The 18,745-nt window shown below is 36.6% G+C and overlaps 2 protein-coding genes across 4 annotated transcripts; one reads left to right on the top strand and one right to left on the bottom strand.

Annotated features, from left to right (window-relative positions):
• Positions 1–7,501: 7,501 nt before the first annotated feature.
• On the bottom strand, positions 7,502–12,534 carry LOC120420005 (mutS protein homolog 5-like). 2 transcript variants are annotated; one of them, XM_039582906.2, is made up of 3 exons: positions 12,081–12,534; positions 8,049–10,241; positions 7,502–7,985 (listed from the first exon to the last, which is right to left on the bottom strand). In XM_039582906.2, the coding sequence occupies exons 2-3, from the start codon at positions 10,202–10,204 to the stop codon at positions 7,844–7,846; spliced, it is 2,298 nt and encodes a 765-aa protein (XP_039438840.1). In that variant the 5' UTR covers positions 10,205–10,241; positions 12,081–12,534; the 3' UTR covers positions 7,502–7,843. The 2 variants fall into 2 exon arrangements, with proteins under 2 accessions (XP_039438840.1, XP_039438839.1); XM_039582905.2 differs by having other exon boundaries at positions 7,504–7,988; positions 12,081–12,532.
• Positions 12,535–17,585: 5,051 nt separating this feature from the next.
• On the top strand, positions 17,586–18,408 carry LOC120420001 (uncharacterized). 2 transcript variants are annotated; one of them, XM_052711007.1, is made up of 3 exons: positions 17,586–17,777; positions 17,840–18,023; positions 18,088–18,408. In XM_052711007.1, the coding sequence occupies exons 2-3, from the start codon at positions 17,900–17,902 to the stop codon at positions 18,318–18,320; spliced, it is 357 nt and encodes a 118-aa protein (XP_052566967.1). In that variant the 5' UTR covers positions 17,586–17,777; positions 17,840–17,899; the 3' UTR covers positions 18,321–18,408. The 2 variants fall into 2 exon arrangements, with proteins under 2 accessions (XP_052566967.1, XP_039438828.1); XM_039582894.2 differs by having other exon boundaries at positions 17,586–18,023.
• Positions 18,409–18,745: the final 337 nt, after the last annotated feature.

Genomic DNA, 18,745 nt, shown 5'->3' with positions numbered 1-18,745 from the left:
TGTTTACCAAAAACTCGAGTCGTGGTGTCAATCGTTGCCTTCCCGTGTCAACTTGACTCGTTGCAAAAGTTGATTTTTCGGCACTCATCGGTATACCTTGATTCAAAACTCATCGTTTTTTTTTGCATTTTTTTCGTTTTTGTTCATGGTTGCCGAAGTATATCAGTTTTTTTCAAAGGGTTAAGAAAATCGCCTATAAATTTGTTTAAATAACATCAAAGATTGAACTTCTATTTGCTGAGGTACATCCACAAAAAGGAAAAAGAAACAGGAAAAAGAGCACTCAGCTTTCAAATTACGAATCATGCCAAAATTATGATCCCCTGATAAAATAATATCATTTTCTATACAGCAATTTCCTTTCCTTTTGAACCGAAATAAAAGTTCTCCAATCGGGCTAAATTTTTTTGGGTACCTTGGCTAAAATAATTAGACCCTTATTTTTTTCTTTTGCTATTAACCCTCTACAACCTAACCCCGCCTTTAGACGGGCTTCGATCTAAAAAATCGCCAAAAATCAATTTTCCAACCGATTTTTGATCATTAAAAAGGATTGGAAAGAAGAACTCTTAAAATTTTATAAAATTTCAGGGTTGGAAGTTTAACTTGTTTTATGTGACTTTGCCAATGTTTTTAAAAATGTCATTTTTTTAGGGGTCAACTTTGGCTGTGTTTTTTACTAACATTTCCTATATTTTAAATAAAAATAAGTATGCAGTAATTTTTGTAGTGTCTCAGACTATGCCTCTACGCATTTTTTTGCACTTTAAATGATGATGGTGCCATTCTATAGCAGAAAATGTGAAAAACATGCCAAAAATTGAAAAAGTGACTGTAAAAACGTGAAAAAATTAGATTAGCAAAATTTAATTATATTAGGTGGTAGAATAGGCTAAATACCACCAAAAACAAACATAAACTAAACAAGATAAATGCAAATTAAAACAATAAAAATTAAACAAGAAAAACATAAAACAAGAGAAGTAAAGTTTTTCGTAGAACAAAAAATGCTCAAAATGACCTCCTGAACACGGGAAAAATAAATATTTTCGAAAAAAAATTTGAGCGGTAGAGGGTTAAGGTGACCGAGGTAGGGTGGTTCCAAAAATGGCCAATTTTCACAAAAACATTTTTTTCAAAAATCATAACTCCGTGTGATTTCATCCGGTTTTAGCTGTCTTGGACTGTTGAACTTCTTTTCTATGGTAAAGGACAAATAACTTGGTTTTTTTTTATTTTATTAAAATTGTACAAGTACAGGTATTTTTTCAACCTTTTATTTTAACTTTTTAAAATGAGTTTGTTGGTAAACAGAAAGGAAAAACGGTCGGTCATCCTATTCCGCGAAGCACTTGGAGTGAAGTTTCAAGCGACTGCTGGCAGGGCAAATGCGACGACGCGCGACAACCCACGAAGCCAGGTTGGTTCGCACTCTGGACAAGAGAAAGAGAAGTTGGACTTCCACTCTCAGTATCGCCACGGCGGCTTGGGAATGTCGGGGAATGTGTGCTTCATCGCTGGCTGACCTCGGCAGAAGCGGCCTCTGAGCTGACCCGGCTTGTTGTTTGCATGTGACTAATACCGGATTGTTGAGTCGTTGCGTTTTTTTTGAGTGATGCCGGTTTTCTATACGCGCTTGAATGGTGCACTTTGTGCATATGATTTGCGGTGCAACGCTCGATTGCATGGGCTTGTTAATTATGGCGGGAAATGAAGCTGTGAAAGGCACAAATCTTCGATTGTGTTCGACAGGCAACGAATTTTTTTAAATTTTTTAAATTTTATTTAAAAGTAAATAAAGAAAACAAAACAAACCCATACAGTCAATTGCCAATAGCTGTTTTACTCTTTGAAATCGATATCGTCTATATGAGTGTCTATAGTAAATCTATTAATTATGGAAAACACACCTTCAACCAGTTCCAAGAAACAATTTATTTGACACCACTTTCAGCTGGTCATATGTATTTGTCCGGACTGTAAACTACCAGTACCGATAGTAGTAATGATAAAATTTGAAGAACACGATCTTCAAAATATGGAGATTGAATCAAACTAAAAAAAACAAGCTTTGAAGTACTATTTGATGTTGTCACGAATATACTGTATTTTTTCTAAATTAATTTAACCCAGCGCACAAACTTTCACCTTGAAAAAAAGTACTTCGAAATAAACACCAATCACGATTTCAAGCAAGTGGGCAAGTGTTGTTTTCGATTGCAATTACGTTCATGATCAACCCCTTTACGACACTGATCATACCGCACAATAAGTGGAGCAAACGACTTTCAAATGTTGATTTATCGGTGTCGTGGACGCCACTTGAGCTACATTTGTCGAAATGATATTCCACTCGGTGACACTTTGACCCAGGCTCGTGCTTTATTAGGCGTGACAGATTGCCCACGCGGCAACGGTTTACCGTTTGCACTTTACGATGTTGACCATATCATGAACACTTTTGAGAACTGTTGAAAAACGGAATATAAAATAATAGGACACGCATTCTGATTTATTTCAAAAACTCAATCCGGATTTTTCTTCGCACTCTACAGTGAGTATGCGGCAACTCTGCAAAATTTTCAAATGCAAAGCATATTTTAATTTTAAAAAATACAAATAAAAATAGCTATAACTTGAAAATGGTACATTTCATTTAAAAAATAAAAAAAAAATTTGTTTCGATTGCAAATTCGATTTTGATTTGAAAATGATTTGTAATATTTTTTTGTCAAAATTTTCGATATTTTCCCAAAAAACACCTTTAAAAAAAATCATAACTCCTGAACCAGATTTTGCACTTTCACGCACTTTGGCACAAAACATGTTTTTAAGTCCCCTAAAACATATAAAAAAATCCGAAAATAAAATATATGGGTCATTCCATCTGAAGCGGAACAGCATTTGAAAATTACCCTCTCCGATCCTGCTCAAATTTTGCAGGGCTGTTGATACTATCAAAACATGCAAGAATCCCGAATTTCGTCCAAATTGATACCTCCCCAAAAAATCGACTTTTTGGCGATTTTTGAGCAAAACCCCTATTTTCAAACGGCGATAGCTCAGGAACCACAAATCTTAGAAGGTCGGTCTTAGAATCAATTTTGAAGGAAATTGGACGTAGAATCCATTTCCGTGATATTTATTTTTTAATTTGACCTCACCATCGCATTCCCCTGCCAATTTTACATAAGAATCACTTATTGCCAGAAAGGAATATGTTTCGTTCCAGAGATATCGAATTTTAAAGTTTTGAGTTTTTGAGATTACCTAAATCAGCTTCATTCGCCGCATCTGCTAGAAGCATACAGGCGCGCTGATCAATAACTGCTACCTGGTTATTTATTGAAATACGATTTTATCACAAATAATCATCAGCAAATTAGATAAAAATTGAATGTACAACTTTGTTGAAAATGGAGTATAATCGTAAATATTTATTTGATTTAAAAAAAATAAAAAAATATTTGTACCTACGGCATGGCGGAAGCAAAATGTTATAAATTGAGAACACCCATGGAAAATTTATACGTAGAAAGTTGTTCCCTTATTCCTGATTTTCCTGATTTAGAATATGTTCGATTAAAAATATTCTATCTGTGGGACAAGGCAGAGAAAGAACGATACTCAGTACTGGGCAAAAATTATTTTCGGCGGATCTAGCAAGGAATTCAAGCAAAACAATGTAAAAGGACCGAAGCCGAAGTGTAAACAAAGAGTCTATCCTGCTCACGTCAGTTTATGTTTACATTGGGAACGAGCAGGATAGACTCTTTGTTTACACTTCGGCTTCGGCCCTATTACAATGTTTTGCTAGAATTGTAATTGATCTTATAACTAACATTGAACAAGAAGTTATGAATTAAAATAAATAAAACTTGTTTATAGGTTTTATTCTCGTGAAAAAACGATAACAAGGAGTAGGAGGAAGATTTTTGGAAAGTATTTAACAGATAAATGTTAAAAATCACAAAATTTATTTACTGCGAAGCAACTAATTCCCAAAATTTAGTTGAAATGATTTCGAACCCTTTGAACTTTTTTTTAGCTTTTCAATCATTTCGAATTCTTGGAACACAATACGTCTGCTGCCCAACGTATCAGAAGTATAATGTTTTGTTTTTGAATTGAATTGGAATTGGCTTGAACTAAATCATCTTTTAACCAAATGGAGCTGGTTCACAGTATAAAAATCAGTTTTATATGATCAATCTTTCAAAGCATAAAGCTGAATTTGGGGGATTGCTGAATGGAACTATTTCTTTACCGTCCATGACAGAGGCCTCGGGGGTACTCTGAAACGATTAGCATCACGTGCAAATTGACAAGGAACTAGAATTCAAACACCAACAGATTTGTACAATTGGGCACAAATAAGTTGTATAATCTTGATGTAGTATTTTTCTCAAAAACAGAGTGTACCCAAGAAAGGAATGCGTTCAACGAAAGACACAAAGCAGCGGTAACAATTCCATTGCATTCCATCCACAAATCCATTCTGCCATGCCAGTCAATGATAGAAAATTATTTCAACTGCTACAGCCAGCTCTAATACGGTTCTATTACAATAAGATTCAATTCAATTCAATTCGGTTTTATTGGTGAATAATCAAGATACAATGAGTTATTTTGAAGTGCATAACAGAGTTTTGGAGTTCCTTACAGTTGTGTAATTACAATAAGATCAATTCAGGAAAAAGAGTGCATTAAAAATGAGCCAGTAAATATTCCTTAAAGAATATAGATTGTTAAATGTATGAGTTATTTTAAAATTGTGTAAAATAATAAAATAAATAAATCTTCTCCCAGAACAGAACACCAGGGAGCAGTTATTGATCAGCGCGCCTGTATGCTTCTAGCAGATGCGGCGAATGAAGCTGATTTAGGTAATCTCAAAAACTCAAAACTTTAAAATTCGATATCTCTGGAACGAAACATATTCCTTTCTGTCAATAAGTGATTCTTATGTAAAATTGGCAAGGGAATTCGATGGTGAGGTCAAATTTAAAAAATAAATAGGGCTGTTTTGAGATACGGCCATTTATAGTTTTCAATTGCGCAATACAGGTAGACAAAATATTTTAATCCAAATTTTGATCACGGAAATGGATTCTACGTCCAATTTCCTTCAAAATTTAGTCTAAGACCGACCTTCTAAGATTTGTGGTTCCTAAGCTATCGCCATTTGAAAATAGGGGTTTTGCTCAAAAATCGCCAAAAAGTCGATTTTTTGGGGAGGTACCAAAATTGAGGGGGTGGTCCGATTTGGATGAAATTCGGGATTCTTGCATGTTTTGATAGTATCAACAGCCCTGCAAAATTTGAGCAGGATCGGAGAGGGTAATTTTCAAATTTGTATTTTTTCTTGCACACTTCAGGTGGAATGACCCATATGTATTTTTTAAGAGCGAGTCCACGAGCAACGCATATCCATCTCGCATCGACCTCACCAATCTGCCTGAAATTTTCAGGGGTTGTTTGAACATGTAAAACTAGCATCTGGCAAAAATATGAACACTATAGGTCAACGAGAAGTGGAGCAGTTTAAAGGTTCAAAAACGTCAAAATTCTTAAAATGGCTATACTGCCGCTCTAATCGAGTCCGTCCCATATGTAAAAACAGCAAGCCGAGAAAAACGCATGTCAATGTTGTCCCGCCCATAAGGCTACGTGTTAGAATTTCACGAAAAAGTGGATTTTCTACGGTTTTCTAGAACAAAGTACTAAATTTTATTGGTTTTTCTGATAGTTTACATGATTTCGAACCAAACTGCATCATTACCTCAAAATTGACGAAATTACATATGGGACGGACTAGCTTCGAGCGGCAGTATAACTTAGGCAAAACTCAATTTAATTTCAAAATTCAAAATGCATCTGAAAGGGCTTCAAAATTGCAACAAAACGCAGGGTAGAGCATCCCAATTGGTTAAATCTAAAGGGAGTTATTGGCATTTTAGTGAAAAATAGCATAATTTTCAAACTCAAATAAAAAAGTGTTCCATCCAGATATCAACTTGGTTCGACCTGCAGCTTGTAGGGGACATCTGGGACTACCATCTGAGACTGAGAACGCTTTGGGTAAAGTAGTTTAACATATTAAATGGACACTTTTACTTTTAGTATTTTTTTTTTGGTTTTTTTTTCATATTTTTTTTTATTATGTCCTTTTAATTCTTTTGGTTGTGAATTTTTGCTCGGGGACCCCATTTTCTGGTGATAATTTTATCATATTCGTGTTTCTGAGACAATTTCACACAAGAAACATGCATAAAAATGCTTATTTTCATCCATTTTAACCGTTTAAAAATCAAAGTTAAAAAAATTAAGAAGTTATCTTTTTCTGGTGACATTTAGTATCCTTGGAAACAAACTTGATTTTCAATAAATGTGAATCGAAGATTTTTTTAACTTTCATTTCTTAAAGGGTTAAAAAGGATGAAAATAAACATTTTTGTGCATGTTTCTAGTGTGAAATTGTCTCAGGAACACGAATATGATAAACTTTTTTTAAGATTGTTGACGTTTTTGAACCTTCAAACTTTGTGTCCCGATTTGCCCCACCTAGAGTGCTCATTTTTTAGCCAGATGCTAGTTTTATGTGTACAATCAACCCCTGAAAAATGTCAGGCAGATTGGTGAGGTCCAAACGACGTCTCATACAAAGGGGTATGCCCTGTTCGTGGACTCGCTCTTAAATTCAACGGTCATCAAAATTTAAATAACAAAATGGGTTTTTTTTCTGTGTACCTATTCTTTCTGAAATTTCCTAACCTAACAACATTATCGAAGACACCAAATCGATTTGAAAATCCCTCACACACTTACATACCAATTTTGTATTATCAGCCATCAAAATTATCTGGAGACTTGTATGAAAATCCAATGATGCAAAATGATTTCTGTTGACATAGGGAATGCATGGACAACATTTCATCCAAATTAAAAAAAAAAATACAAAGAAAAGTCGATTTGCGAAGTCGTAGAGAAAAACTTTACTGAGTTGAACGCGAATGTTATTTTTCGACCGATTTCTGTATTTCAACGCATCATTGTCCCGGGGCTCCGTTCCCCTTATATGATCCTAATTGCAACAAAAAAATAGTGGAACCACGTGGACACTTTTTTTGAAATTTCAGCCCCTCCCCCCCTTCCTGAAGGTGACAAACATCAAATGTGCCGTGACTTCATCGGCAATTCCGTACATAACTTTCCACTGTGGGAATCTGACTGTCGTCTTTTCGTGGAATTTTTCATAGAACCAACCGACTCTTACATGCAAGCCATACGGAACTTTTGCCATATGACTGGATCGCACAGAATATCTTGTTTCGGTAAGGAAGAATAATAAACTGAAAGTACTACCTGTCACTGTACAGACTTAGTAATAATAACGACGGCGAAAGCAGTCGGCTGAACGAAAAAAAAAAATCAATAATTCATTAATTATACATAGGAGAATCAGTGCCGTCATGCAGGAGGGGTATTGATTGAAATCTTGGCCCGATATTCCGACCGTGGCAGGACTGGACATACAAACACACGTAACATATGATGGAAGACCCTTTTGTTTACTTAGACAGCGTGGACAGCGGTGAACGAAAAGGTACGCGAGGTGTTGCGCGCCTTCGAGATAGGCAGCGTGCACCGCATGGAACCCGATAAATGTTTTCACGGTCAAGCGAAGAAGTGGTGGCGGCGGCGGCGGCGTTAATAATCTAGCACCAATCAAACTGTCAGTAATGGAAGGTGAATAAGTGATGGACGGTCGGTCACCGGGCCACGAATTTGATTTATTAGAGCTTCTTCATAGTTTACAACGGTCCGGTGGTACCCATAACCTTCACCGCGAAATCCCCGCTTGCGTGATAGGCGTGGATTTGTACAGCATAACGAGCGTCACGGGATCGATGCTCTCATCGGCCACATATTTCTTTACCAGGGCCAGCGTCATTGTCTGAATGGCATTGGTGAACGTGTCCTGTCTGCTGGAATGTTTAAAAATAATTCAGTAATCGTGCTTAGAACGGTTCAAGGAAGGTGCTTACCTCCTGCTAGCTTCCAAGTTACGACTGGACTTCGTATCGTCTTCGCTGAAACTCTCCGGTTGTGTCGCATAAATTCGCAGGTAACGATTTTCGCCTAGAAACCGCTCGATGTCGGTAAATTGCGTAGCGACGGTTACGATTGGAGCTTGCGAACCCTTTTGCAGCAAATGCTCTACACTGGAGATGAGCAGTGCCTTGCCCTCGGTATAGGTTGTGCCCTTGCCAAACTCGTCGATGAGTACAAGCGATTTCGAGGTGGTGTTCATCAGGATGTTCGACATCTGGTACAGCTCGCCCATGAAGGACGATTTCCCGCTGAAGATGGATTCCGGAAAATCGAGCCGCGAATAAATCGAGTCCAGCAGCCCAATTGTTGCGGATTGTGCCGGTACAAACGACCCGATATGAGCTAGATAAGCAATTAGGGCGATCTCCTTCAAGTAGAGAGTTTTTCCCGTGGATTCTCTGCTTGCGAATACGTTTACGATGCGTTCGTTGGCAGCGCTAAAGTCCGTGTCGTTGGGATGATACGTTTTGAACTGTTCCACCAGTGGATGTCTACCTTGCTTGATCTGGAGAATCTTTTGATCCGTCAATGTTGGGCGCGTAAATTCTTGACTCACGGCAACGGATGCAAACGCGAGCAGAACGTCAAGCTTGCCGACATGTTTGAAAATGGCTAAAACATGGGGAATGGCCTGATCGACGAAAGACACGAGTTTCATTAGAACGGTATTTTCACGATCGTTCATAGTCACCAGCAGATTTCCAAACTCGGTATTCAGCTCCTTGCACATATCGTTCTGGAAGTACACACTGCCTTCGGATTGAAACACCAAGTTCATCGCTGACTGCTCGAAAACCGCTGGATCACGCAACTCTTCACATCTGCTGCTACTGAACACGTACCCGTAACTCGGCAGGAACGTCACGTACACATCGCTCATGTCCACCGGTAGATTCTCAAAGTCAACACGGGACGTTTCCATCAGCAGCCCTCGTGTTTCGTCAAAGCTCGTCCGTATACGATCCAGTTCACGATCAATCCCTCGCTTCACGGTGAATTTGTTGTTTTGAGTCCCTCGGTCCAAGTCGACAACTTCATCCAAGGTGAACAGAAGCTGCTTCAGGGCGTTTTCCTCTTCCGAAACAAATTCAGCCAATATATTGATTACGGTTCCCCGTAGCTCCGGTTCCCCAACAGCCAGGCACAATTTACAGAGCATATAAAGATAGTAGACGTTCTTCTTCAAGGACTTCCAGTCGCTATTCTTGGTTGACTGCTTCGCGATCTTTCGATACACCGGTTGCACCTTCGTCAAGTTCCCAATCACATTTCGCATCTCTTCGGCAGATCGGGAGTTCCGTCCAGCAACGGACCACTGTACGGTGTTCAACCGCAGTTCCAGCTCGGCTAGGTCGCGCACCGGCTGCTGCATTATCGTCCTCAGTTCAAGCTTGCCAATGTTTGATGAACACCGATTGAACAGCTTTATTAACGAGCACGAGCTGGATTCCACTTTCTGTTTGAACCCAGATGGATGCAGCCGTGAGTTGAAGATTTGCAAAGACTGATAGGTCAGTTCGTCGATTATCAGCTGAGTGTCTGGAGTTAGGACATTGATTCGTGTCACAAGCGGACCATCATCTGCCGGAATGATCTGCTCCAGAAGCTTCAACAAGCTACCAACGGCATGGATCAACAGTTCCTGCTCAACGGGGAGCACACTGGCCAAGAAGATGCGCCGTTCTGATTCGGATGCTTGAGTTGGCATGCCGGGAAGGTTCATGGAAAGAATTTTCGTCATACTGTTCTTGATTGCCCTCGAGCTAAACTCGCAGGTACGAGCATGCTCGTGGGTTTCGATCTTCCCCGTGCCAAGTCGCTGCAAAACCGTCCCTTCTGGAAGATCCAGCAGCTCTGGAATGTCATCATGAAAGTGTTTGGACCCAGATAGCAGATAGAACAGAGGAGTGTATTGACGGATCAAGTTTCTAGCCAGCGGATACTGCGGTCTCGGTTCCGTGGCCTGCAGGATTGCGTACAATTCCAACTGGTCAATGTCGTAATACGACGCGGCCAATGTTCCGGAACTCCAGCAAAGGGAAAGAATTTTGCTCGCGTGAGCTGAATCGTTCAGCTCTGCATCTGTCATAGTGTTCTCTGGGGGGTAGTGAAGCTTACACAACAACCTACGGAAGCAGACAGAGAGACGCAACATTCGTGAGCACATGACTGAAAAATGGACTGAAAACTGGTTTCAAATGGTGGAGAACTAGGTATAGCTAATACGCATCATTGAAAAGTCTACGCGTACCAGCTTGAATGACCCTGAACTTAATGGTCCATCTGCGTTGTGGCGCGTATACTATTCACGACGGACGTGTCGTGCGCTGCCCTGGGAGATCTGGACGGCTGATCTATTTTGTGAAAACAAGGTAGCAGCTTACATCCCGCCATGCAACAGTGCAAAAGATCTCATTAGAACGCTGGGCCGATCTTGTGTGTGTGTGTGTGGGGATAATGCGTTATGCAACTCGCTAGCAACTGATCGAGATCGTAAACAAGATTTTAACCGGTTGCCCCCTTCTACTCATCGGGAAGCAATACAAATTGAATTTATATGATCTGCGAGAATTGAACGTCTATGGCAACGCTCGAGCGAAGCTGAGGAGATACACTTGCTGGAATGTGACCAATACACGTCAAAACTTGCAAATATTTCAATTATCGTGACCTCATGTTAGTTTTGCTCGTAGTGGTGACCTTTTGGCTAGAAATCGAAGGTCTCACATGGTGTAGGAGACCTGCTTTGAACTAATCGCTCAATAAATCAATAATACAAGAATAAGATCACTAACAGACCAACTAAAAGTTTTTCTGCGAATCTTTGCTCTTGGATATCACGTGTCATCAAGTATCATATGATTTGAATCTAATTTTGTTTATATTCCAATTATAACTATGATAAGGAATGTAAACACACCTTTGGAAATGAAAAAAAATACTTCATGATTTGATTATCCGAAGTCCCACACAAACCTGCGAATAAACGAACGTTGGATAATCAAAACCTCGGATAATCGAGGCTTCGGTTAGTCTAGTTTGGACTCTTAAAGTATACATAAGTCAGTAAATTTTGTAATAAAGCCTTAACCTGTAATTTAACATATTTTTATTAGGTTTAAATCAAATCAATATTTGTCATTGGAAATACAATTACTAACAACTGAACAAACAAATTTAAACATTTAATAAAACCAATCCACAGCTGCAATGGATTGCAACTTTTCGAAAAACGCATTTGATTCAGAATGAATCGCTGAAATTGTGAAAGCGATCGATAAACAGAATGTGTCCACACTGGTTAGATCGTGGCTGTTTATTTTCGATATCGACCATTCGCAGAGTTCACAGCCAGCGGCAAAATGTAAACAATCTCACACTACCCCAAGGGGCCGCGTTCCAACATCTGGGATGATTTTACGAGTTTTGACTTAGCACCGCTCAAAGTGCGATGCGCTCATAGTAGGGGAAATTCTCGTATGTTTGGCAGGTTAAGCACTCGCTCCTAACTCCATCCAATTTGCTGATTTTCACTATCTAAACAACTAATTTTGCAAAACTTTTGATAGAAACTTGCTTGCTCACTTCTTATTGATCTGTTGATCACTCGGATTTCAGTTGAAAACGCTTTTAATTAGCTTTAATTGAATGTCAAAGTTCTGACCTGCCAACATTAGAGGCACGCTGGAATTAAGTGCTGTTCCCCTACCTTCTGCCTAGTCGATTTTCCGCTCTGACCAAGTCAGTTGCAATTTATTTTTACTTGGAGCCGATTTGACATTTAACTCGGCCGCTAAAAATATTTATCAATAATTTGAAAGTGAGACCAGTGAAATTAGCTGGGAGATGATCTGAGACAAAATTTTAAGCTACGCATCAGCTATTTTGTCGTGAGGAATTTTAATTTTCCAATTAAGTTTGAAATTTGTAAAAAAAAATACTCAACGTAGAATGAATCAACTTACCAGCAATAACGATCTTAAGCCGTCCATTTAAACGGTTACGTCATACACTACATTACAAACGAGGACATTTATCGCGAACCACTTTACTAGCACGTGTTTTTTGCCGTGACACTAAATCGCACTAAAATATTAAATCGTTAAACACCTCTTCCCAGAACACAACGCGTCATGCATGGAATGTAAACAATCTCTACGACCAGCCTGCACACACCGCCAGCTAAGATTTCATAAAATTCCCCGGGAAAAAAAATGCAAAATGTGCAACTAGTAACTTTAAAATGTCACGCGACACAACTCGGTGTTCCCTTTCTCACCGCTATAACTAATTTTGCTGAGTTTACAGAGTAAAACACCGACTATCCACTAACCGTTACTAGCAAGGGCTACCCTTTTTTTGTTTTGTTTACATCACGTCACACTATCATGTACTCGGCGAGAATAATATGACGATCGCGTTAAAACACCGGAATCCCACTGAGATGAGTGGTCGGCATTTGAATCAGTTGGTATTGGTGATACACTAGGCCTACTACATGGTTAGATGCTCATTATAGGGACAGGAGCTTATTTTAGTAATAATCGATAATAATTTTAATAATTCATGGATACATGCTCGTTGAAAATTTAAAAAGGCTATGGCACTATCCAGTCAATTTGTTTAAAAATTATTACGATAAATCGCTTCGTTTTCAATTTCGAAAATGGAAGCTGATAAGGCCAATAAACAATATATCCAAAGGTTATTGTTTTTTCATTAAATCAGGGATAAAAAATATGTTTAATTAAAAACATTTCAATTGAATGTTCAACTGATTATACACTAGGGTTGTTTAAATTCCAAAGTTAACGAAAACTGAAAAAAATTCTGAGCTTTTACAAATATCTTTCATTAGAAGCGTAAGCGTTTCCAGCGTTATAAAGTATTGTATAATTTGGAAAAAAATAATATTTAAAGTTGTCTACATATTTTAAACCAGGGGTGCTCAAAGTTTTTGGATGCCGGGCCAAATTTGAAGCTCAAATGAGCTTGCGGGCCAAATATATAAAGTTGGTTATTTTAAAAATTAAATCACCATTTTTTTTATAATCATTATAAAATAATAAATTTAAATTTAATAGAATAAAAAATACATCTATCCCTTGAATTTTCATTTTTAGATTTTTGTTATATTTTATGAACTTTTTCGTTTTTTTAACAATAGTAAACGGAAAATGACTGTTTTCCATTAGTTTTGTTGATTTTGTTCTTATCATTATTTGAATAAAATGAATTAAATTTAGTGTTCTTGTGTTTTCATTGAAATTTGATAGTCTTTTTTTATATTTTTAAAATGGTGACATAAAATCTGAACAATTTATGACACGAGTAATTTTATCTTTGCAGATTTTTTTTTAATTAGACCAACGCAAATATTCAAAAAAGTTTTTGTCTTTTGGCTCTGGCCATGGTCGAGGCAAAAAAAATAATAAAATTGAAATTACGAGCAAGAATATTCAATATTTCAATAAAAAAAATGTTAGAAAATGAGTTATAAACCCGTACAGTTAATTTACAATCAAAATGATTCTAAATGCAGAGGAATTCATTTTGAATGGATTTCAGTTGATTGTACTTAAATTTCCATTAAAATTTAGAAGTGCTGTAGAAAAAATATGTTATGCCCCTTATTTTTTTAAAAAATAATTGCAACAGCCTCATTCCTCCGATTTCAGTATTTTGTCAGTCTAAAGCAGATGGTAGTCAATCAGATTCGTTATCCAACTGTCATGAGTTTGGATTCCGAGGTGCAAGGTTTTAGAATGCAATGACATTTTCGGGGTCAGTTTACATAAAGGGTCGTAATGACTTTTCAATAAATATTATTGTTTGCTATTATAACAGTTTTCTAACAAGTAAAATTCACACGTTTGATAAACTTGTCCAAAAATGCTTGATGAAAATTTTGACTAAATTTACTAGTTTCACTCCCATTGAAACGTGTGAAATTGTGTCAATAAGAATGGTTTTTGAACAACATATTCGTGTCGTAGCATAAACAGTATAAAATTATTTAACGAATGGTCAACGGGCCATTTTACAGGATCATTCAAAATGGGTCCGAGGGACACAAAAAATCACCTCGCGGGCCACGTTTGACCCGCGGGCCATACTTTGGTCACCCCTGTTTTAAACGATTTACTCTATGAAGAATTTTGCAGAGCCTTTTTCGATCGAAATTTGATTTGCATTTGTTAAAAAAAAGTCTGGTTACCAAGATTTTAATTTTTTTCTTTACAACAAACTTAAATTATTAATTAATTTTCTTAATATATTTCTGCCCCTGTTCGCTTAAATATCCCATTTGAATTTTCTGCATGTGGAGAAAACGATCTTGAAATTGGAAATAAATATTTTTCATGGATTTTAAAAATACAATCATTTAAAAAAAACTCATTCAACAAGGATCTTACACATTCTCCTGTTTATACTTTTGTTATTTCCGTATTGAAAATTATCTTGATTTTTATCTTTCGATTTGTAGCTAAAAGTAACATTATAAACGAAGCTAATCCAATTACTACGTCAATATCGAAAAAAATGCATATTAGACATGTCAATGCAATTTATGCGAACAGGGGCAGTTTTATACTTGAAAATAAAAAAATAGATATTTTTTAAATTGCATTATTTTAATCTTAAAAATCTTTTCTAGAAACCCATCCACTTAAATTTACATACTCAAATTTAAATGGAGACTTGTATGAACGTCCATGTCAAATTTTGCAATAAAAACAATGATTTTGGAAATAATTTTCAGTTTGTACGAGACTTTCAAGGCTCATTTTCTGTCACTAAAAACATTTTTTCCGCATAAAATCGAATAAATCGAATAAATAAGTTTCGTTTAGAATCTTAATCTGGTGTTGAATAGTTTTAATTATTTAAATAAAGATTTAATTACATGCAGTACTTAAAAAAATCATTCCGATTCAAATTTATAGAAAATCTTCCGCTGTTTCGTAAAACCTCAATTGAAAAATAAAAAATGCTGAGTTACTTAATTAAAAAAATCGTTAAAAATGAAGATTCATATGAGTTGGTTAATTTTGCGCGGAAATTGTACCCTTTTTCAATTTAAAAAAGGAATCTTTTTTAACTTTCCTGATCTAGCATGCATACAGTTTTTTAAGCCCTTTTAGCTATGGAGGAGAAAAGCAACTCGCGACAAAATTTTGAGGCTAGGAATTTTGACAGGTACAGTCATCCCACATATTCGGAACACCCACGAATTCGGAACACTTTTGTGATAATTTGTCAATAGCATGAAAAATGCATCTTTTCTGTCGACCCTACTATTTTTAAGACCTTTATTTGGACATCCTCTTGCTATTTCACTAGTAAAAGTAGTACTTTTTTACCAAAAAAAACTTCATTTCAAGACTATTTCATACAGAGTAGCAAAACACTGCCTCCAAATTGCCTGTTCCATAATTGTGGGATGTTATTGTGCCTCCCACAATTGTGGAACACCTGAATTTAACTGATATTTTCACAAAAAAAGTTATCAGACCATAGATAAAACATCACTAAGCTTGTGTTTCATTGATTTCAGTGTGTGAAGTCATTATTTTGTTACAAATATGTACTCCTGGAGAGAACCAAAAAAAGTGTTCCTAATTTGTGGATTTCAAGGGTCAAAGTTTTTCTTAAAAACTTGATATAAAAGTTAAAATTTGCAGTTGTTCGATACAGCATTCGAAAGATCGCATGAAAAGCTTTCAAATGAAGGTAAAAGCGAATCATTAAGTTCAATTTTCGATTTGCTATGATTTTTTTAACATTGGCCGATCTGTAAACTGTTCCGAATATGAGGGATGACTGTATGATTTTCAGCTATATTGTCCCTAGTTTTCTGTGGGAGAGAAAAGGAGGCGAACACTTTATGAAAATCATACCTGTCAGAATTCCTAGCCTCAAAATTTTGTCGCGAGTTGCTTTTCTTCTCTATCCAGGTTTTTAAGCGAAAATGGCGTTCGAATGTTGAACGTCCGATATGTCAAAATCGCGCAGTAGCACCAACATTAGAAAAAAAATGTGGCTGTCATGCCATGGCACACTTTTATCGTAATGTTGGTACCACTGCGTGATTTTGACATTTCGGGTGTTCGAATACCATTTTCGCTTAAAAAGCTGGATAGCTGGAATTCCCTATGTTTCAAATAAAACTCTAGAAGTCAATATTTATTTATTTAATTACTGCTTAAAAAATGATGGAAAACTAATAAAATCGGGGCCACAGATCGTAAAGGAGTAAAATGTCCATAATCCATAAAGCAAAATTTGTGATACTTTTGCTTTAATTATTTGAAAATTAGTCGTGAAATTTCTTCGAGAGCTGATAGACAAAAAGGTTTTTTGTACCAAAATGAATCAGCATATCGAATCGATGCCTCTGTGCTCTCATATGCTTACGAGATAGGAATAAAAGCAAACTGAGTACAAGAAAGCACAGAGGCATTGATATGTCGGTTGTACCCTTCTTGAAGGCTCGGAAAGAAACTATTGATCAAAATCAAATTTGTCTTCAAATTTATATAATTTTGTGAAGCAATCATTGACCTCTTCATTGCCAATTATTGATTATTGATGATTTGGATAACTTTACAAGAAACAGGAAAATTGTTACCAAAAAGTATCGTGTAGGGTATTCTTAACAATTTGCAGAAGGATGTTTGTGAAAATGTGTTAAACAAAGCAAAATTTATATCGTCGAACGAAAAATCATAACAATGATGGAAATCGTTACCATAACTAAAAAAAAATAGTATATTTAGTTCTAGTGTTATGATGATTGCTAATTTGATATAAATTGACTGGAATCGCACGTTTTCCATCAAACCTAACGACATAACAGTCCAAACTTGATTATCCGAAGTTTAGATTATGCAAATGTTTTTAAGCCTTTCGTATTTTCAATTTTATTAATTTTCCAGATCAAATTGAAGTTTAGCGATCCCAATTTAATAAAATTCGAGTGGACATCACGAAATGAAAATGCTTAATATATCAGCACTTCCAAATTGGCCAACAACTTGGATTATTATATAATATATTATTTTAATTGATAGCTTCTGAATCTGAATAATTTTAAATAACTAGTGCTTGAAAGTGGTTTTGCTTCAGACACGACACTTTTAATAATGTAAGCTCGAGTATTTTGAAACTTTTGCGTTTAAGCAGCAGCAAAAAATGCAAATGAAGGGTGTTAAGATCATATTCCACTGCAGGAAACTAATCTTGCATTCTTGTCAAAACTCAGTTTCATCAAACTTTCCTTTTACTTCAATGGAATAATGTTTCCGACAAACTTTTTTGACAAACTGTCTAAAAGGTGCGCAAACAATGTTTTTATAGTGACATAATCATTGCTTGATAAATTTAGCGAATTAACAAGAATAAAATTACTGCTTAAAATATGGAAAAAAAATCCGGGTACAAATATCGGGACAGTAGTTCACGCTTACACTTGCGCGAGTAAATTGCCCAAATCATCATCACATATCAAATTGATCAATTAGCACCAGCTGGGATTTTTTTTATTGTAATTGAGCTAGCGACTCGTCACCAGCTTCTAACTTCACCGTGCCAATCTGTTGCGCATGTTACACGTACTTCAACTTGATAAACGACCATTACCGTTGGTGTCTTCTGGAGCTGTAAGTTTGGAATTTATTTCTCGGGAATATTTCTGCCCTACATTCTTGCACGATCGGAACAGGGGTATAAATAAGGCAGCAGCTGATCTTCTGATGTCCATAACAAATTTGTGTTCTCAAGAATGGCGAAGATTTTTATCCTAATTTGTGTGGCGATTGCCCTGATCGGAATAACTGGCGTACAGTCGTCGGATGCGGTTGGAGGAACTCCATGTGCTGCCAAGTGTCCTTCCGGAACAGAGATTCGTAAGTTATTATGTTAATAAAAGTGTTTGTTTTTGTTTTGTTCAATAATTGTATTGGTTAACAGAATTTTGTCCCAAGAACGAAAAGTTCCAATGCTGTGCCAGCCCATGTGTTCAGCCCACGTGTGGACAGCGTGACACGTCGCACATCCGGTGCATCCGTTGTCCAGATGAGTGTATCTGCCGGAAGGGTTTTATCCGCCTGGAATTCGGAGGGCCGTGTGTACGGGAATCGGAGTGCCCCGTTCCAACTGTTGCAGTTGATAACGCCGCGAATACAAACTCAACAAGTGAATAAGCTAAAATTGTGCTTAAAAAGCGTTTTCTTGCAAGTTTTATTGATTTGAGAGGTGCATTATTTGAATGTTTCTAACTAAAAAAATATGTTATATCAAATAAATAAAAAAATACAAGAAATTTTAACAATTACTAAACTTAATTTCTTACCCAAATGTTTTTGATTAGCCTAACTTGCAAACATATTTAAAAAATGTGAAGAAAAGAGCAAAAAGCATTAGATGTATGAACGCATTGGGACGTTGTGAAACTTGCATACAAGTTTACTTGATAGCGGCAAACTAGGCAAACCTACAAGTTCGATGCATTGTAATGAGTATTTTTATTACAGTAGTATTAATTTGTTCATGTGCTTATTTCAGTGTATTTAGAAAATGTGAATTTATTTTTTTATTTAAAAAATTGAGATATATTGCGTCACGTATT

The sequence above is a fragment of the Culex pipiens genome, chromosome 3, assembly GCF_016801865.2.
Source record: "Culex pipiens pallens isolate TS chromosome 3, TS_CPP_V2, whole genome shotgun sequence".
NCBI lineage: Eukaryota > Metazoa > Arthropoda > Insecta > Diptera > Culicidae > Culex > Culex pipiens.
The sequence above is the reverse complement of the archived record's forward strand: the minus strand, read 5'-3'. Positions and strand labels throughout refer to the sequence as shown.